The 22,105-nt window shown below is 37.3% G+C and overlaps 1 protein-coding gene across 1 annotated transcript; it reads left to right on the forward strand.

Moving 5' to 3' along the window:
- The first annotated feature begins 4,489 nt into the window (after window positions 1–4,489).
- LOC117989701 (putative ATP-dependent RNA helicase DHX57) lies at window positions 4,490–21,838 on the forward strand. The gene is made up of 18 exons (XM_034977114.2): window positions 4,490–4,669; window positions 5,527–5,683; window positions 6,125–6,273; window positions 7,321–8,290; window positions 9,470–9,679; window positions 10,089–10,368; window positions 10,793–10,894; window positions 11,428–11,612; window positions 11,768–11,922; window positions 12,818–13,000; window positions 13,251–13,501; window positions 14,094–14,341; window positions 14,591–14,665; window positions 15,355–15,561; window positions 16,715–16,789; window positions 19,070–19,316; window positions 19,825–19,913; window positions 20,265–21,838. Exons 1-18 carry the CDS (start codon window positions 4,602–4,604, stop codon window positions 20,406–20,408), a joined length of 3,795 nt encoding a protein of 1,264 aa, XP_034833005.1. The 5' UTR covers window positions 4,490–4,601; the 3' UTR covers window positions 20,409–21,838.
- Window positions 21,839–22,105: the final 267 nt, after the last annotated feature.

A 22,105-nucleotide genomic window follows, 5' to 3' on the forward strand; every position in this document is an offset into this window, starting at 1 on the left:
ACAGCCTAGCTGTAAAAAACCCTATAACCGTGCCGTGTTGTGAGTCGAGCACTGAAAACGCAATAGGCTAGTTGACACTTTTTTTAAGTAGGTCTTAAATGGTTAATATTTGTCCTATTAGATCAAAAAAATTAACACTATATTTTTTTGCGCCCTAAAAACCGTAAAACTTTAATTTAAAAATATATTTTTCTTAGACAGGTGAAAACACTGTCAGCCATGTTTGGCCGATAGATTATCTGTGCTCTGACGTCATGCATTTGTAAACAACAGCATAACCTCCCAAAGTTTAATAAACATGACTTCTATACTAGTTTATATGAAAAATATAGTAATTATCGTTATTGTATCATCCGAGAATGTAAAAAAAGCAGATAATTTAAAGTCCTGACAAACTTTTACGGACTTTAAATTTTATATAGTTGGATACTACGTTAGTCCTCGCGTGACATAGGGCTGACATTTCTTTGTTTACATATTTAATGACGTCACATCATGGCTGACAGCGTTTTCTGCGTTTCAAATAAAAATAAAAATTGTATTTTTTTAAATTGGATTTATATATCCATCCTGCGTTTTTAATAATTGTTATTGATATATTTCGTTGTCTTAAGCAAAATACTATAATAAATAATCATTTATTGGACGAAATTAGATATGAGTCAAGTAGCCTATTCGTAGAGTTCCGAATTCAAACTATTTAAGATTAAGAAAAAAAGAATATTAAAAATATACAAGATATTTAGGTAGAAAAATTATTCCAAATTCAAATTTAGCATAGTAACATTTCTGAACAGTAAATAATTGTGAGGAACAGACATTATTCCAAATTCAAACCTACTTTCCTGAATCGCTGTACTAATACATACTGTCCAGAAATTAAATTCCATACTTACCTACTTGTCTGGACAGTAGCAATACTCTCCAGGAAGTTTAACTTTTGAACCAATCTACAGGATATGAAATGTGCACATTTCATATCCTGTAGAAAATTAAATTACAGTAGGTACATAATTTACACAGAGTTTCAGGAAACTTTTACTAAAGAATTAGAAAAATATTGTACATCGACCTTTGGGAAAAGATAGCGGTTTGTACAATATTTTCTGCCGGCTACTGTACCTATCTGAAACTTAATTTAGGCTTCTATAAAGGGGAATAAGTATTTACTTTTTCTGAATTAAATAGATTTTATTTGAATTTAACTTTTTATTGAATTCGTTAAACTGCCGACGTCCGTGCCTCTTTATATTCTGTCTTTTCATCAAATAGATACAAATGCTTTAACTTAGCATTACAATAGCTTAAACGGGATGGGCACTTTGCTTTTTTATTTGCCTATACTAGCTGATGGCCGCGACTTTGTTCGCGTGGACGTAGGTTTTCAAAAGTCAGTGGGAACTTTTTGATTTTCCTGGATAAAAGGAGCCTGTGTTACTCTCCAGTTTTTAACTATATCCATGCAAAAAAGCAAGCTGAAGTGGCAGTGGGCAGGACATGCCTATCGTAGAGGCGATGACCGTTGGAGCCAGAAAATCCTTGAGTGGAAACCGCGTATAAGCAAGCGTAGTGTAGGACGCCTTCCAGCACGATGGCCCCACGCGACGTTACAAAGAGGCTGGCGGGAAGTGGCTGGATGATAAAGGCTGACGATCATAATTTGACCTGTTACAGTCTTATTTTAAGTATAGAAGATAGATAAATAGGTAGATGGACTAGTAGGCTAAGTAGGCTATAGAGAACGTTATGACGCTGTGCGTATAATACCTACATCTGTTTTTATTCAAACGCGCCACGTAGGCACCTACTACTGTTTCACTAAAAGAAATATACGTGTCAATACACTCTCATCCATCAGCATATTATACATTCGTCCATTGCAACTGGACTAAGGCCTTTTCGAACGCATGCCACTCCACCGTCCGGCGTCCTCCTCCACCCGCTTCCAGTCAGTATCGACTCAGCAGCGGCAGCGGACTGGATGTCGTCCTACATTGCGCTTACCGCTTACCACCTCCTCATATTCGGTACCATCTATCCCTATTCTGAATCCTATGAAGATGTAATCCGCGACAGGTTGAGATGGCAGTCTGGGTATGAGGCGGGGGGACGCCCCGCACACCCGCACGTCACCCGCGCTATCCCTCACCGGGTTAGCGCGGGGACTGTGCTCTAGAACTGTCGATGAAAATTAACGTATTTTTCCTACCAAGTTACCAGGAGGGTAGCCAATTAAAGTTCCTTCAAGATACACAACTACAGGGTTATCGAATTTTTTAATAGGCAATTTTTTCACGAAGCAAATTTCGCGTGTCTCATGACTGAGATGGACATTGAATCTCAATAATTCTTTTCAAGGTAATTTATGACATACACGTCAATTTAGTTCCGCTGGAAGAAATAAGGACATTCATTCGATGCAAATAATAATGCATTGCTTCCTTATAACGGCTCCAAAATTTATAACTTGGTACAGAATCCATGTCTTAGCCAGTCTCAGCCGTTATATTACTAACCTATTTATTTTATTTATTTTTATTTATCATGTACCTACCAAAATTTTAGTTACAAAGTAATAATAAATAGGTACCTACCTAATAAGATAAGTAAAAATATTTTATACTTATCTGCGTAAGTTAGGAAAGTGGATAACTTAACCTACCTACCTCAAAGACGCTAAGATAAGAAAAGGTAGACTAGATGGTATTGATAGGTATAATATTATTATTGCCTACGATCATCATTCACATAGGTATACATGGAAAAAGACAAATTAAACAGAATAATGACACCTTCCAACACTCTTTTTAACGGCTAATTATAAACCATTAGTTTTATAGCTGCAAAAGTGCCTATTTGCTAACTATGCAATAAACCTACCTAATCCTTGATTTGTGCTCAGGGTTCCATAATAGAACGCCTAAAACAGAATCCTTCTATAGTAGGCAAGTAGATAAATGACTCTATCACCCAGCCTAGCTCACAGCTCAGCATTCTAATTTTGAATTAGGTAGGTACCTACCTAACCAAAGATTTATTTATATTTTTAGAACCATGCTTTTCGTTTCCTAAATTATTTACTATTCGAGAGAAAATTAATCCAAACTCAAAAGGTAAATCAATTAAATAATAAATGTAGTTTGATTATTATTTACATTTAATTCACAGAGGCCAGGATGGCTTTCATGCCATCATCCATAAGAAGATGGCCACACTCTTACAGCGTAAGAATTTTGTGACACGATAGATACAGCCTTCTACAGATATTGATGAATGAAGAGTACAATGAAGGGTTAAAGGATGAAGTATGGCTACGAAACTTAAACGTATGGGAGTGGAAGATGGAACTATTGAGCCTATGACATGAACAAGGAAGGATTATGGACTTCAGGAAGAAGTTTTATTATATCTTAGAAATAGGATAATTAAATAGAATACTACATATAAATACCTAATTATTATGTAAGGTGCCGTTGATTTTAAATAAAAGTGGGTAGGTACATACTTAAATATCCTAAGACTACGGAATCCTATTTGTACATATTGTAGTTTGACCGCATGTAGCCGGTTTTCAGGATTATGATTAAGGTTTTTCGGCTTATCTAGACATTTGGGCTTTGGACGAGATTAGCCAGTTTATTACCGAGGCCAGTTTTACGACAAAGTGCATTAATTTCCTGACAAAGTAGGAAGATAGCTGTAGATACAGTTTGAAGCCTTGAAGGAGTATGAGGCGAGAGGCGGCCCGCACGTCACCCGCGCTCGCCCGCACTAGGTTAGCCCGGGGGCGGGTGTGCGGGGCGTTTCCTCCCCGATTGCCGTCTCAACCTGTCGCGTACTATAGGTAGGTAGGTATTTTTACCTAACCCAGTTATTCCTATAAACTACTCAGTAGCACAGGAGCGAGATAACTTTTTATCGAAAGAAATGGAAAGCAAGGTCACTAACCATGGAAAGCTCCATTTCACATAAAGTTAAACAAAAAACAGTTATTTTTAAAAATCGCTTCCGCTTCTGGTTTCTGTAAGCCGAAAGTTGAAACTGAAACTTCCGGCAAGCTTCCAATAGATTTAAGTGTCTATGACCATGCTATGACCAAATAAGTTAAAAAACAAATGCCAATAAGGCTAGGGATACATAGTTTCGCTTTTATTCCGGTTGTGTTATGGCACGATTCGTGACACGTCAACTCCAAAATCCAATAACCTAGGAATCACAAGTTTTACCCTCATAATTTACCCTTAATTTATCCTCGTGTTAGGGGTTAATCACAAGGTTTAATAAACCAATCGACTCTGATTTGAGTTTATTTTGTCAAACAGAATAGTAACCCGTCCGATAGCATATAGCGTAAGCCTAAACGATACCATGACATACCCTGTGCATATTTGTCAATGTCATAGAGGTAGAGGTACGTACCTAGCACGCATCTACTCAATGTGTCAATGTCGCGTTGTCGCTGAGCGTTGTCGTCAATTTGTGTTTGACTTTGACATTCTAATCTTTTATTTGATGTGCACGTCTTCGGTCTCTCTTGTGTGACTTTTTCGCATATTTTTCAACTTTATAAATTTTTAACTGGAATTAACAATTTTAGCGCCATGAATTACAACAGTAGACAATTGGCCGAAGACACCTTCCTACGAGTACCAGTGGACGCCCGAGTAAGGTAAATTAAAAGACAATATTTTGATTTAGAAATTGCACAATGTTTCATAGAATCTTGAAAGGATTCTGTATTATTTTACCAGTTTTAAGGACCTATATGGTGTTCTTTTAAATGCATACGTTTATATAAGCTAGATACATACATGCTTATTTCTAGAGGGTCACTATGAATCATTAGATATTTCAAGGACATTTTTGCAGTAGAACTTGCAGTACAATAATAAATAATTTATCTGAGAGGAGACTAGAAAAGGCGATTTTCGTCAAAATATTAATCTCGTTTTCACCTCTCGGTGCTTTACTGCTCTTGTGAATCAAGGCAGAAGGATCTGAGAGCCTATCACATTATTATCCCAAGAAAACTCCTACCATTATTTATGATCGCATCGGGCCGTAATGTGGCATGCAGATAGCTATTATGACATAGTCATCTGCTAAGAAAGGATTTTTGAAAATACAACCCCTAAAGGGGGTTAAATTAAGGGTTTGGAATTTGTGTAGGCCACGTGGACGAAGTCGCGGGAATAAGCTAGTTAGCTTATATGAGGTTAACTCATCCAATAATTCATTCTAATTTTGTGTTTAAAGTTTAAAGTGCAGGAAATTAACCATTTTTCACCACCTATCAAGCTGTGAATGTCCAAGGTTGAATTTATGATGTTACATGTAACATTAGTTCTGGCGTCAGTCAGATGTTTTATTTGCAATATATTGTAAACTTTTACAAAATTATAGGATTTTTTCGTGTTTTTTAAGGTATCATAATATCAGTAATCAACAGTACTATCACCTGTCTTCGTTTTTGCTACCGTTCTGGTTACACCCTCTATAAATAATATAAATTATTTAATTTTATAGAAAACATAAAGATGAGCATGAAGAAGAGAGTCACCCATCCCTTAAAGTGGAAATGCAAACCATTCGTCTCAGCCCGGACTCACAGAAGCTTGTATTAGACACACTTCGATTTATTCACGGGTCAGATTTTAAATTGGAAAGTAGTAGCGTGTACAAGGTAAGTTGAATATTATAAATTTATCCATATTTAAGTATTTATTCTTATGTTTTTGTAAGATTTATATTGATGAAAAAACTGAGTCTAAACCATACTAATATTATAAATGCTAAAGTGTGTCTGTCTGTTACTTTTTCATGGCATTTGCTTAACTGATTTTGATGAAATTTGGTACAGAGGTACCTTGTAAGTTGTATCCCAGAAATGGACATAGGCTACTTTTTATCCCAGAAAAGCAAATTGTTCCTATATTATGTATAATTATAATGTTTTAAATAATCTAACTTTCTTCTAACGATACAGATTTATGTGACATATACCTCTCTCTCGTTTTAACTCTGTCTAAAGCAGAGTCAGAGTGCACTTTATAGATCTTACCCTTAGAGTCTTTCAACTTCTACGTTGATACAAAATATAACTTATTTTTGTTTCTACTTATAGGACAAAGGTTCAAACCTGGGCAACCGTTTCTGGATGGAAAGAGGCAATCTTGTGGTTAGAGGAGGCTGTGACTACTCACTCGCACCCAAACCAGACATAAAATCCTCTGAAACGAGGTTGCGAGAGTTTGCATTGTCAAAATTAGAAAAGTAGGTAACACTTTTTCTGTATTTGCAAAACAAAGGAGATAGACAAAAATTGTATGGAGGCGTGCCCCAGAATATACAGAGATGATAATATATGTGCCATTTAATAAATGTACAGAGATGATAAATCTGTTTTGATGATATGTTGTTTTGCAGTTGTGGCATTAAGTTCATGATAGGCATAGTTCAGCCTGGGGCAAATTTTATCCATCTCGTTTTGACATTTATCAGAAATTGGCCCTTTAATTATTTTTTAAAGTTATTCATACCAGGTTCTTGAACCTTGATTCTGCAGGGTGATTTCTTATGTGATGTGACTGCCTCATCAGTAGATTACTGTAATATGGTGATGAAGCAGTACCATGAAAAAATCAGCGGTTAACTAAACTTAAGGTGACGCAGGACGCTCGACCGAAATTGGCAGCGCACGTGGGTAACATGTTTGCTTTTCACTTGACATTGTATGAGAAAGTTGAGAGGCACGATGATTTTCACTGAAATCAAGCGCGCGAAAAGGGTTTAGGAAAAGTATTTTTGAGAAAAAACTGCTGAATTTATGTTTGCAAAGTAAAGTTATTTCAACTAATGAATAAATAAACAACGTCTAATGATAAATTGTTTTAGAATTTTCATATCCCTAATCTTATTTATTTACGCCCAAAGTTGTCATTAATTTAGTGTTTAAATAGGAATCTTTTGAGCCTCGTAACTTTTAAATCAATATTTTTTTCAATATTTTATATATCAATAAACCTAGATAATGACGAGATAAATCGATATAATTTCTAGTTTTGTGCGTACAATATCGAATATTGTTGTACTTTCCCTCCTACGTTTGTATGGAGAAAGCACCGAACTGAGCTACCTTAAGGCTGAAATAAACTTCTGAATGTCAGTGTAACTTCTGTTGTATGATACTAGCTTGAGTCTTAACAATTGTTACAATCAAACAGTCTTAACAATCAAAAAGTATACATTTTGATTAGTGGTACCCGGTACCCATTTTGAATAAAAGGCAAAGGCTTTGACATTACCGTTTTCTTATTTCAGATATTGCTTTCACAAACCACATTGTGCGGAAGCCCTAGAAAATGCAGCAGAAAACGTTGACAGTGCACTAGAAATCCTATTTGTGAAATATTTCAATGTTATTCAACAAGAAAAACCTGCAAATATCCCAACTAAAACAGAATTACTAGAAATGATAATGGACGAAAAAGCAGTTTTGGAATCAATTTACGAAAACAGTTTTAAAGCAACTGATACCAATATATGGACGGTGAATCTTGATCTGGATTATTTAACAAATGTTTATAGAAGCACAGAAGCCCAGATTCCAAAGAAAAGAGAAGACAAAAGTACGAATTTCAAAACGAAAAAGAAAGAAGCATGTAAACTGTTCCTACGAGGTTCTTGCAGATTTGGTGCTAAATGCAAATTTTCACACGAAACACAAGCAGAAAATAAACCGACAGAAATTGATTATACAGATAGTGAAAAAGTTTCTTATGAATTAGAAATAAGGTTTCCAGAAAACTCTTTATATCCTTACGAACCGCCAATACTATTTTTTAAACCACAACAGAGTTCCAAGTTGATACCAGAGCTAACATGTTTACGAATAACCGCTAGATTATACGACGAAGCGAAAACATTAGCCCAAGACGGTATACCAAGTATTTACACACTAGTAGAATTATTGAACAACGAAGAAGATATATTAAATTTTATAAAGTTTGATACTAGAAAATTTCCTGAAGCATTTGAAGCATTATTCCCCCAGTTAATAGAAAATTCTAACTCAAAGAAGTTAACACGCCCTTCTCATTATAAGAAAGGTGAAACCAAAGATAGGTCGAATATTAATTTTAATGCAATATTGAAAGAAAATAGTGAAATAGTTAAATGGTGGTTAGAGAAACGCGATAATAATAGGTATCATAAAATGCTGTCTAGCAGGAAAAAATTACCTGCATGGAAAAAACGGAAAGAAATTTTAGATACAATGGATAAATCGCAGGTTAGTCTAAGAATTAAGTTATGTCTGAGGAATAAGTAAGAGCTAATTATTTCAACAGAAGATGTAAACCTGCCCCCCAATTGTGAGAATAACAATTTCATGGCTATTGCAATCGTCAAGAAATTCTGCCCTTTGATTGGCTGTGAAAAAATGTAAACAGTGACTCAACCAATCAAAGGGCAGAATTACTTGACGATTGCGATAGCGATGAAATGGTTATTCGTACACAATCGGGGGGCTTATTCTTAGTAGATGATGCGTGTAACTTTATCTATGTGGATTTAGGTTCATTGGAAATTCTATAGGAATTCTTTGATTTTTCGAGATAAAGAGCAGCCTATGTCTGTTTCCAGTATCTAAGCTATATCTACCAAATTTATAACTATGACTCAGAAAGAGAGCTACTTTCAGTGGCTTTACACCTTTGGGTTCTAGCGCCGTACAACTAAGCGAAACGGAGTGCAAGATATATAACTTTCTCTCGCTCTCTCATTTGCCCATATAAGTGAGCGAGACAGTCTATGAGTAGCTTCGCTTCTGTCGGGGGTCCCACAACACTTTATAATTTTTTTTTAAAACGTCGGGTAATAGTAATAAGTGGAGAGAGGGGTTGCGGCAAGAGTACACAAGTGCCGCAGTATATTCTAGACTTGACTCGATAGCTACAGCAATAGTGAGCGCGAGCACGTGGACATAGTGTATACTTAGCCTAGAAGGATATCCGCTATTAGGGTAGCCGATTGTCGCTGATGAATCTGTTGAGACAATAGTTCCTAGTACAAAGTTCTTTGCACCCTTGTTACGAGTGAGTGAGACAGTGAACGAGAAGCTTCGCTTTCTCAAGTGTTGCACCAAAATTCAGTTTGTTTTTGATTGTCAGGTAATAATAATAAGTGGGGAGACGGGCTGCGGCAAGAGTACGCAAGTGCCACAGTACATTTTGGAATATTGGCTCGATAGCTACAGCAATAGTGAGCGTAGGGTGTACTCAGCCTAGAAGGATATCCGCTATTAGGGTAGCCGATTGTCGCTGATGAATCGGTTGAGACAACTATACAGAACTTATGAGTCCCTAGTACAAAGTTCTTTGCACCCTTGTTACGAGTGAGTGAGACAGTGAACGAGAAGCTTCGCTTTCTCAAGTGTTCCACCAAAATTCAGTTTGTTTTTGATTGTCAGGTAATAGTAATAAGTGGGGAGACGGGTTGCGGCAAGAGCACGCAAGTGCCGCAGTACATTCTGGACGATTGGCTCGACAGCTACAGCCATGGAGGGCGTGAGCACGTGGACATTGTGTGTACTCAGCCCAGGAGGATATCCGCTATTGGGGTGGCCGACAGAGTCGCTGAGGAACGGGTTGAGAAGACGGGGCAGATTGTCGGTTATCAGGTAATTTTGTCTTATCAAGTGCAACACATATATTATAGCTATACAATGTCGCAAGTTTAAAAGCCCGCTTTCATACCTATAAATTGAGATGGCGGACTTGTTTTACTTTTGAATAAACACGATATGAAGGACATTTTCGAAGTTCTTCGAGGTGCTGATTACGAAAATGACATTTCCATTCCATTTTCAAACAGACAATTAAGTGTCTTTTTTTTTTTTAAATTGATGTCATTTTCGAGGTTTTTGGGGTAACTATTAATTACGAAAATGACGTTTACTTTCAACTTCTAATTGGTTGACGACTTTTTAACACGCTTTTGTCATTTCCAGTGTTTGAATAATTTTAACATCGATCTTGATGGTGACTTCACAAATATTTTAGCACTAATATACCTACTTTAATTTTCAGATCAGGTTAGAAAGCAAAGTCTCCTCTAAAACAAGACTAACCTTCTGCACCACCGGTATTTTACTACGAAGATTAGAATACGATCCACAGTTACAATCTATCACTCATGTATTAGTCGACGAAGTTCACGAAAGGTCCGAGGAGAGCGATTTCCTCCTACTAGTATTAAAGGACCTTATCAAAGTAAGGAAAGACTTGACTATTGTGCTTATGAGTGCGACGATGAACGCAGATTTGTTCTCGGGTTACTTTAACAAGGTTCCAGTTATTGAAATACCAGGTATGTCCATTGCCCATTAGAGCCTTAACACACTCGGAAGCCATGGTGACGTCGCTGACTACGTAGCCATAGCTACCTCCGGCTAGCGTTACCAAATGAGGTTGAACATAAGTAGTACAACAAGAACACAAACACACGGGCGTCCGTCCTGGCCATCGGTTGGCCGCTGAGTCCTTCACTCAGTAACTAAGCCGTAACTCACTTGTACAAAATACTGGTCTGGTCTCCATTTTACCACGTATAAGTCGCTAGACCGTAGCCAAGTTACCTGCCATACATTTCAATATGAATTTTTTGGATTCGTAGCCGGCGACGTCGCCATGGAGTCCCAGTGTGTTAGCGCTCTTAATTGTTTGGCCATGAATCGTTTTTTGGGTATGTATTTAAATCTAAATTTAATCTTAAATTTATTTAAATGTTTTAGGTCGAACTTTTCCAGTGGAACAATTGTTTTTGGATGACGTTATGGATGTTACGAATTATGTTTTAGAAGAAAATGGCCCATATGCTCGAAAAGTTAAGAAAGGTAAGTCGCAAGAAAATTGTAGAAAATTCTTAATAAATGTCTAATAGTTCTTTATGTTTTTATATAAAAATACTTAATATCCTCCTTCACTTGGTATATATTTCGAGCATCGAAAAAAAATAACGTCCGAATAAAATGGATCAACATATTTTAATTTTGACTTTTGTTTTTAAATATACTCAATACCTACTTACTACCAATTTTTATTTCGCAAAGTTTCCATTCAGAGTGCTTGCTGTAAATGTACAGACGAACTTAAACCTAAAACAAGGCAATTTAGGTCCATTTTACATTATTATGTTTCCATCTTCAATATCTATCGACTTTGACGAGAGAAAACTAGTACTAATCCTATACAGTTAGTATAAATTTTATTATGTACAATAAAGTATATTTTTTATTTTTATTTCATTTTATTTGGATATCATATAGGTTCTATCCCTCTTTTTTCTTTCTTCACTCTGGGCTGGTTTCCGCACCGTTTCCGCCTGTTGTGCTTATCATATATTATGTCCCTCTTGTTTGTATCTCAGGTGACAGAGACAAGAGGATAGACTTCGAAACGGAGTTCGAAACATGTGACGTCAAATCGGAAGCAACGGAACCGCCTAAAGCGTCTATACGAGATGAAAACCTCTCGATATCGCAAATGGTCGCTCGGTATCCAAATTGTAGCAAATTGGCGTGCAAGAATTTGTATCTAATGGACACTGAAAAGGTAAAAATTATGTATAGTACAAGTCCCGCAAATTGCTAATGCGCGTGGCCGCAATTTTAGTGACGTCAGCACTAGACTGAAGTTTCGAGCTGATGATATATTTTTTACTTTTTTTGTACTTATTTAGTTTTGTTTGACTGAATTTTTTTTTTCAGATAAATCTAGACCTCGTAGAACATGTTCTAACGTACATAGTGGAAGGAGATCATTCGTGGCCGCGAGAGGGCGCCATTCTGATATTCCTGCCCGGTATCGGAGAGATCATGTCCTTGCACGACCAACTGGCTGAAAGTCACACGTTTAGTCCAAAGTGAGTCTTAGGCTGAGATCTATAAAGCGCACTTTGACTTTGCTCAGCTGCGCGATTGCGGGAGAATGACAGCTACAAAGTCACGATCGCAATCACCTCTGATTGGTTGACGCTCGCTCACTATTGGCTACAATGCATTGTTGCAACAAGAATCGCACAAATTCAGCCAATCAGAACAATTGAGATTGTAATAATGATTGATGCAGGTTTCCCGCAATCGAGGCGCAGACTTAAGATTGTGTTAAAACGAGACAGATTTACGTGAGAGATATAGCTCTGTCTCGTTTTAACTCGAGTCTTTGTCTTAAGTAATAAGCTAAGTCAGCGTGCGCTCTATAAATCTCACTCTTCTTCTTCTTCTTCGCTCTGGGCTGGTTTCCGCACTTAAACGTTTCCGTCTGTTGTGCGTGAATCTCACCCTTATACCGATACCTTTTTTGGACATATGACTTTATTTGAACTATCCAGAAGTTTCTATAGGATATCGACGCTAAGCTTTAAAAATCCGTTTCTAAAATATGCAGGCGTAATCCATACTAATGTTGTAAATGCAAAAGTGAGCCCGCCTATCTACTTTCCAGGGCCCGTCAGTTTAACGGATTTCGACGAAATTTGTTGGAGATAGTTTGCATCCCGGGGACGAATATAGAGAATTTTTATTCCGGATATTTAAAGGGTTCCCACGGAATTTATAAAAAAACTCTTAGTGAAACGGTATATACATTTTAAGTTGCATTTTTTTTATAGCATCGGTTACTACTTGTTGAATTATATGCCTATTGTGTTTTTAAGGAACACTGTTTTTAAGTCAATGCAGCAATTATTTGATGTCAACTAGCATGTTTTTTAATGAAAAATCCTTCAATTTAAAAACGCCAAATTGCTTATATTTCAGCACAGGTAAATACGTATTAGTGCCACTCCACTCGACATTATCAAGCGAAGAGCAGGCGCGGGTGTTTCAGAAACCTAGACCTGGGGCGAGGAAGATTGTCCTTTCAACCAATATAGCAGAAACTTCTGTTACTATAGATGACTGCGTGTTTGTTGTTGACTGCGGACGGATGAAGGAGAAAAGGTTAGTTGATCGCAATATTATGATAAATTGTTGTACTTCTCCTTTCTTCTTTCTTCATTTCCACAAAAAAACAAAAGATTACAATGTTGGTTTCTTCGTGCTCTTTTTTTACAGGCACAAAGTTTAAATTCCGCTTAACAAAATTAACAGATCTAAAAATCAAACCATGATAGTTCTTCCATTAGTTATCTCTTTAGATAATGGCTGCGATGGAATTACAGTCCAAATAAATTCCAAAACACCATTCCAGGTTCGATTCCAACCGCAACATGGAATCTCTAGACCTAGTGTGGGTGTCGCGAGCCAACGCGAAGCAACGTAGAGGCCGCGCCGGTAGAGTTATGGCCGGAGTCTGCATACATCTGTTCACATCCCATCGATACACCCATCACTTTGCGGAACAACCCGTGCCGGAGATACATAGGGTGCCATTAGAACAACTGTTATTGAAGCTGAAGATACTGCCGTTATTCCAGAACATGAACGTACATGAAGTATTAGGTAAGAATTTGTGATTTTTATATCATTGATATCTATATGCTATCGCGGACTTTTTTTTGGAGCTGTTCAAGATGAACAATTCCACCGAATATTGTATTCGTGTAACTTTAACTATTTACGCAGCGCACGCCACGGAAGCTCACAGATGAGACTATTTTTTTCACATTATTACAATTTTCGCAGGAATCCCGACTAATCCCGACTAATATTATAAAGGCGAAAGTTTGTATGTGTGTGTGTGTGTGTGTGTGTGTATGTTTGTTACTCCTTCACGCAAAAACTACTGGACGGATTTGGCTGAAATTTGGAATGAAGATAGATTATACCTTGGATTAACACATAGGCTACTTTTTATCCCGGAAAATTAAAGAGTTCCCGCGGGATTTCGAAAAACGTAAATCCACGCGGACGATGTCGCGGGCATCAGCTAGTTTGTAAACTAAACGAATACAATACCAATTATTGAGAGTGAGACGCACAAAGAACAAGAGCAATAAGGTTGCCCAAAAAAATCGGTGAAGAATTAAGGTTGTCCTATTTTACAGTTTTAAAGAAAATACTCAGCATGTTTACTATTCATCCACCTTTACAGGTAAAACGATTGAACCTCCCCTCGTATCCAACATAGACGGCGCACTAACCCGCTTGCAAGACGTGGGTGCCTTAGACAAGGCATTTGTCCTCACTGCGCTCGGGAAGCACTTAGCGGCGCTACCAGTAGACGTGAGAATAGGGAAACTGATGCTATTCGGCGCTATATTCTGCTGTGTAGACTCCGCTTTAACGATGGCGGCTTTTTTGAGCCATAAAAGCCCTTTTGTTGCGCCGTTTGGAAAAAAAGTAAGTTCCTTCGTGCAACCTTTTTTCCGAAATACCTTTTATTACAATAATACTCACTTCACTTTAGAGTTTATAGAAAATGAGTGACGTCATATAATTTCAATATGGCGGAAATATTTTCGGTTAATATTTTCTTTTTTACAATTTACTGATTTAAAATGGTCATTTGTCTTTTAACAATGACAATTTTTTTCATAGTGTTGTAATTTTCTGCTTGGTTTTTTTTTTCAAAAAGGAATTATTTCACAGACAGAGGCCGACGCAAAAAGGAGAGAATTCGCTTGTGCGAACAGTGATCAGTTGACTACTTTAAGAGCTTACAGAGTAAGTTTTGAAAAATTAATATCCATACTATATCCATATCCATACTAGCTGACCCGGCGAATTTCGTACCGCCTAACACGTCACTCAATTGTTTTGCCTTCCCGGAACCCCTCCACTAACACTTAAACTTTATGGTATGGTATTAAAGTTCAAATAGACTTAAGTATTATTACGAATCTTTTGTATGGTAATATAGAAAAGTATTGTTTTTAGACTTTTTCAGGCAACTTTTTAATTTTTTCTTTCCGTAAGAACCATCCTCGTACCTACTTCAAGGAATATTATAAAAAAAGAATTAGCCAAATCGGTTCAGCTGTTCTCGAGATTTGCGATGAGCAACACATTTAGTGATTCATTTTTATATTATAGATTTACTTATTGAGTAGATAGATCTAGCACCGATATGAAATATTTGGCGTACATCCGAACTCATAGGACAAGATCTTAGTTTGTGACGAATCATCAGTAAAGTTCTATACTCTATCCGTGCAAAGAAGTTAGTATGTTAGTGACATGTCTTCTAAAAACATTCGAAATTTAATTAGAAAACATAGTTTCGTTTGTGATTGGTTGGTGATTCAAAATGGTTAGTGCCCACTGAGATTTCTCTCTATCGTTTTATGGGATTACGTAACAGCTATACTAACTTCTTTCGGCGGTAAGAGTATATTTAAAATGCTTTCTTCCAGAGATGGCAGCAAGCACTAAAGTCAAGTACGCACGCGGCGCTAGTGTTCTCCAACGAGCACTTCCTGTCACACAAGACGCTCATGATGCTCGCCGATATCAAGCACCAGTTGCTCGGCTTGCTGGCTTCCATCGGCTTCGTGCCCGACATGCCCGCTCTAAGGAGGAAGATGAGGAAGGATTCCGTCGCTTCTTTGACTGGGGATGAAGTAAGTTCATACTTCCTTACGTTCTAATAGAAGACTTTGAGGTTTTATATAGTTGCGGTGCGGAGGACGAATCAAGCGCACATATAGCAAGCCCAGATAGTAAGTATGTTTCAGATTCGTCGTAAGTGTGGGTATGCGGCCGAAGCAAGTGAAAACTAAACATGGGTATGCAGTACCCTTTGCCAGTACATTAAACACTAAAGTATGACATTACATTAAAACACTAAAGTACTAACACTACACTAAAAACTACCGAACTAACACTACACTAAACACTAAAGTACCAACATTACACTAAACACTAAAGTACTAACACTACACTAAAACACAAGTCGAGCACGCACGCGGCGCTAGTGTTCTCCAACGAGCACTTCCTCTCATACAAGACGCTCATGATGCTCGCCGATATCAAGCACCAGTTGCTCGGCTTGCTGGCTTCCATCAGCTTCGTGCCCGACATGCCCGCTCTAAGGAGGAAGATGAGGAAAGATTCCGTCGCTTCTTTGACTGGGGACGAAGTAAGTTCATACTTCCTTGCGTTCTAATTGAAAACGTTGAGGTTTCAATATAGTTGCGGTACGGAGGACTAATCAAGCGCACATATAGCAAGCCCAGATAGTAAGTTTCAGATTCGTCGTAAGTTTGGGTATGCGACCGAAGCAAGTGAAAACTAAACATGGGTATGCAGTACCCTTTGCCAGTACATTAAACACTAAAGTATGACATTACATTAAAACACTAAAGTACTAACACTACACTAAAAACTACCGTACTAACACTACACTAAACACTAAAGTACCAACATCACACTACACTAAAACACAAGTCGAGCACGCACGCGGCGCTAGTGTTCTCCAACGAGCACTTCCTCTCATACAAGACGCTCATGATGCTCGCCGATATCAAGCACCAGTTGCTCGGCTTGCTGGCTTCCATCGGCTTCGTGCCCGACATGCCCGCTCTGAGGAGGAAGATGAGGAAGGATTCCGTTGCCTCTTTGACTTGGGACGAAGTAAGTGTTTATGTAGAAGTTTAGCTTCTGTCGGACATGCCCCGAATGCCTGATTTTTTTGTTTTAGAAACGAACCAACAGTCAAGCTGTTTTTATTATGTTAATATTATGTATTAAATGTATAATTTTTTTTTGTTACAGTTGAACTGCAACGGAAGTAATGACAAGCTGTTGGCTGCGATCCTATGCGCTGCGTTATATCCTAACGTTGTGAAGGTAAATATCAAAAATTCAACATTGTGGCTAATTCCTTTGTACACAATCTCTAAACTAAATTAAAATATCACGTCTAAATCTATTGCTATCCCTTTCATAATGTTGCTTGCGGAAAAGGAAAGCACTAGATTTAGACCTGCTAATTTAGTTTAGTTTAGAGATTGTGTACTAGAGAATCGGCCCCATTGCTTTGTTTTATAAGAATTCATACTAACTCCTTTTTAACTGACTTCATTTTATTACTTACTGATAATAATTTTTTTTTTATTTCTTGCTAGTGCATATCCTTGTTAATAATAAACAGTTATAAAACAAGAAAAATCTTCAAGAATTTTAAAATTACAGTCCAAAAACTGTAAAAGTTTTCAATTTTTAAATTTAATTCTTTTGCAATACCTTGCAAATTTTCTGAAAAAATTACTATGGTACTTATCCTGCGGATTATTTTAAAAATATCTACGTATCGTTAGCTGTCCATTGATTGTAAAATCGAGAAAAAATTACAAAACGAAGAGACCAGCAGGCCGATTCAGAACACTTCGATAACATAGTTATCGATCGATTCGGTAAGTTGTCGTACGATAAGATGTATTTTCAATTCAGAATAACCGTAACGACAGTAAAGTTGTCGAAACCGAAACCGAATCGAACTTACGTAGATATCGTACGATTACGACTATCAAACGCTATTCACAACAACTTAATCGAATAAGATTATCCGAACGTCCGATAATTTTGGATGATTACTTATCGAAAGCTACAGGGCATCGGATATCCTACGTATCGCGTTAGATACTGTTATTTCAAAAAAAAAATGTTCGGGGCCACAATTTTAAGGAGTCTTAAGAAGATGAAATGAAGACTATACAAGTCATCTGAGACTTTAATAATTATGCAAAAATAAAAAAATCGGTCAAGTGCGAATCAGACTCACACACGAAGGGTTCCGTGGAATGGTACGGAACTTCCGTCCCATCATACAAGAGTTTTATTTATTTTTAAGGTTCCGTACCTCAAAAGGAAAAACGGAACCCTTATAGGATCACTTTGTTGTCTGTTTGTCTGTCCGTCTGTCTGTCAAGAAACCTACAGGGTACTTCCCGTTGACCTAGAATCATGAAATTTGGCAGGTAGGTAGATCTTATAGCTGACATTTGGGGAAAAATCTGAAAACCGTGAATTTAGGGTTAGATCACACAAAAAAAATTAAATTGTGGTCATGAACTAATAATTAGTATTTTCAACTTTCGAAGTGAGTGACTATATCAAGTGGGGTATCATATGAAAGGTCTTCACCTGTACATTCTAAAACAGATTTTTATTTATTTTTATGCATCATAGTTTTTGAATTATCGTGCAAAATGTCGAAAAAATACGACTGTAGTACGGAACCCTCATTGCGCGAGCCTGACTCGCACTTGGCCGGTTTTTTTAATTTTCATGGCGACCATTTTGAAATTCTTATTATTTGTTGTATAGTGGCAATAGAAATACACATTCAAGGAAAATTCAATTCTCTACCTATTATAGTTCACGAGATACCGCTGAAAGATGGACGGACTGTGGAGTAATAAAATCCCGTTGGCACCCTTCGGGTACGGAACTCTAAAAACCGCCCGAAAAAATTTACAATTCAAACTTAAAATTGATTGACAGATGTTTGACATCTGTGTGGTATTTACGAGGATAGCTTTAATAAAAACTTAAAACTGTAGTAGTAACTATATTTCGATGTTTTTCTTTTGAAATCAACAATTTATTAGGTTATCATTTTAAATAATGACTTTAGTTGCCTTCAAGATGATTAAAAGTAATTTATTAATGCTTAACATGAATTTAAAAACAAGTAAAATTTTGGTAAAATAGCATACTTTGTAAATGCTCATGTAATTGCACTGTATTTTATCGATAACGATACCGTAATCGACATCGAATCGTATCCTTCTATCAAACGTTCTGAATTTCACGCCAAAAAAATTTCGATACGAGATCGATACCAAATCGTATCGACACGGTATATTATCGAAGGGTTCTGAATCGGCCTGCAGGTAGAAAATTCTTACAAATGCTATCGACAAAGAATAAAATCAGGATCAATGTAAAAACGACTTTAATGCAAAATGGTTAAAGATTATTTTTCAATGGGGTCAAAAGGTAAAATAAAAACAGTCAAGTGCGAGTCGGACTCGCACACGAAGGGTTTTAGCATCGTACAAGAAATGACACTTTAATTTTTTTTAATTTTCATGGCGGCTATTTTGTAATTTTTAGTATTTTTAGGTGCTGACCCCGGAAAAAGCATTCCACATGCAAGTAGGCGGCGCCATACCTCGCCAGCCGACACCAGACGAACTGAAGTTCAAGACCAAATCGGACGGCTACGTAGCTCTCCACCCATCTTCTGTCAACTCCACTATCCGATATTTCGGCAGTCCGTATCTAGTGTACCAAGAGAAGGTGAAAACATCGAGGGTGTTTATACGGGAGTGCTCTATGGTGCCTCAGTTGCCGTTGGTTTTGTTTTCTGGTGAGTATTTTTTTCATGGTTTTCTGGTCAAAATATGAATTGAAAAACACCATGGTGTTAAAATGTTACATTAAAATAAATGTGGAGTACGCAGCAGAAAATAATGTACATAGACCTGTAGAAAGAGATAGCAGTTTTGTAGAGCATGGTCTCTGTCGTTCAGATCGACAAAACGTCACATAGGTATGAGTGACAGAGACAACGCTCTACAAAATCTACTATGTTATATGTTTGCGATTATCTCTAAGACCAATGACTAAGATTTTATACTCGTTATTTTTAACAGACTTCAAAAAAGGAGGAGGTTCTCAATTCGTCGGAATCTTTTTTTTTTAATGTATGTTACCCGATTACTCGAAAACGCGACCGATTTTGAAAATTCTTTATTTGTTTGATTCTAGATAATCTTAACACGTCTAACTAAAATTGAGAACCAGCCCCATTTATATCTGCATTACAGATGACGTTATCTAGACTCAATAATACTTAAAAACACTTATCTTTTCAGGTTGTACGTTAGCTGTGGAGCTTCATAATGGCACATTTATCGTTTCCCTAGAAGACGGGTGGATTATGTTCCAAGTTGAAAAACATGAAGTAAGTTCATTAGATTTTACAGCGTGAAATAGTGACTGAATTCCCGCAGCGTATCTGTACAATTTCAACTCTCTAGTCTCTACATGAGTTCATGAGATACAGCCCGCTGACAGACAGACGGTCGGACCTCCTCCGCTAGGTTTGCAATTTGGCAATATGGGAATTTATAATTTCTTAATTGTCTCTGGTCTGGTCTGGTGGAAGGCTACATTTATAGTACGCGACAAGTCGAGATGGCAACTGGGAAAGGAACGCTCCGCATAGCCTGCGTGCGTGTGTGCCCCCCCCCCCCCGCGCCTCATACCCTAATTGTCATCTCCTGCCTTGGACTATAGTTTGTGTTTATTTCAGGTGGCCGAAATGCTAAAGACGATTCGTGTGGAACTCATCAATCTTCTAGAAGAGAAGATTAAAGACCCATCGTTGGACCTGCTGCATTATGAGAAAGGAAACAAAATCATTAAGACAATCGTCCAAATTATATCTAAAGATTAATCTTTAGTAGTATAGATTTATAGAATAACCCTGTATAAATAATAATTTATTGTACCTACTATATATTTTTTAATTTAATTTTATTTACATACTAGATGATGCCTGCGAATTCGACAGCAAGGATTTAGATTTTTTTAAATCCTATGGGAGCTCTTTGATTTACTCTGATAAAAAGAGCCTATGTAAATCTTCAGAGCGGTGATAGCCTAGTGGTTTAGAAGTCAGCTGCCTATTCGTGAGGTCGGAGGTTCGATCCCGGGTACGCACCTAACTTTTTCAAGTTATATATGCGTTTTAAGCAATTAATTACCACTTGCTTTAACAGTGAAGGAAAGCATCTTGAGAAAACTTGCATGCTTGCGAGCATAATGTTCTGAAAGGTGTGTGAAGTCTGTCAGTCTGTCAATCCGCACTTGACGGACTATATGACATAAAGCCCTTTCATACAGCCTCAATAGCTCAACCGGTAAAGGAGTGGACTGAAAACCGAAAGGTCGACGGTTCAAACCCCGCCCGTTGCACTATTGTCGTACCTACTCCTAGCACAAGCCTGGCGCTTAGTTGGAGAGGAAAGGGGAATATTAGTCATTTAACATGGCTAATACTCTTTAAAAAAAACTGAAATAAGACCCGTGCTCAGTATTGGACCGGCGGCGGCGAGGGGTTGATGATGATACAATTTAGTATAAGTCCCGCAAATTGCTATTTCGCTGGAACCATGTCTCATTAACAACGAATTGACGTCATTTTGACGTCAGCCGAAATAAAAATATACATACCATCAGCTCGAAACTTCAGTCTAGTGCTGACGTCACTAATATGGGGTCAAGCGTATTAGCAATTTGCGGGAATTATACAGCATTTTGAAAAATGATGATTGTCTATGAACTGCGAAAACCAGCATGTTGCAACTTAGTGAAATTGCAACATTGTGGTCTGCGCAGGTCATAGACTAAGTATAAAATACACAAGCCCGTTGAGATCTGTATTTGTTCACTGCGCAGTCGTACTCCTCGTGTTCAGATTGGACTACTTGTTTTGCGATTACTAAGTATACATATATAGTACGGGACAGGGCGAGATGGCAATCCCGCACCGGGTAAGAGCGGTGTGCGGGGCGTCCCCACCTCGATTGCTATCTCGACCTGTCGCGTACTATATGTGCTATATCTTATCAATTTTCTAGTACCGGCAGCATTCAAAGATTAAGAAGGGTTAATCATCATGCTCTTGAATCGTAACAATTATTTTAGTAGATTGAATCGGAAAAATAGAATAATTGTAATCATAATTAATTTAAAATAGGTAATGAATTACTCAATTAATTAATTCACTTACAATAATTAAATTATGTTATGAGTTCTTAAATTAATTCATAATGACCTAATAAATGTGATAATATGAAAATAAATATAATATTTTTGTTTTAATGCATGGTGTTTTATTTCTTAGTAGATGAGTGAATTAAAGAATTTCTATTTTTCATTTTTATGTGCGAACTAGTTGATGCCCGTGACGCGTGGATTTATATCTTTAAAAATCCCTTGGGAATCTCTGATTTCCCGGGATAAAAAGTAGCCTATGTCACTCTTCAGGTCTTTAACTATACCCATGCAAAAATTATATCTCCGTTGCTCTGTTGCGACGTGATTGAAGGACAAAGCAACAAACAAACACACTTTCACATTTATAATATG

Source organism: Maniola hyperantus, chromosome 16, assembly GCF_902806685.2.
Source record: "Maniola hyperantus chromosome 16, iAphHyp1.2, whole genome shotgun sequence".
Taxonomy (NCBI): domain Eukaryota; kingdom Metazoa; phylum Arthropoda; class Insecta; order Lepidoptera; family Nymphalidae; genus Maniola; species Maniola hyperantus.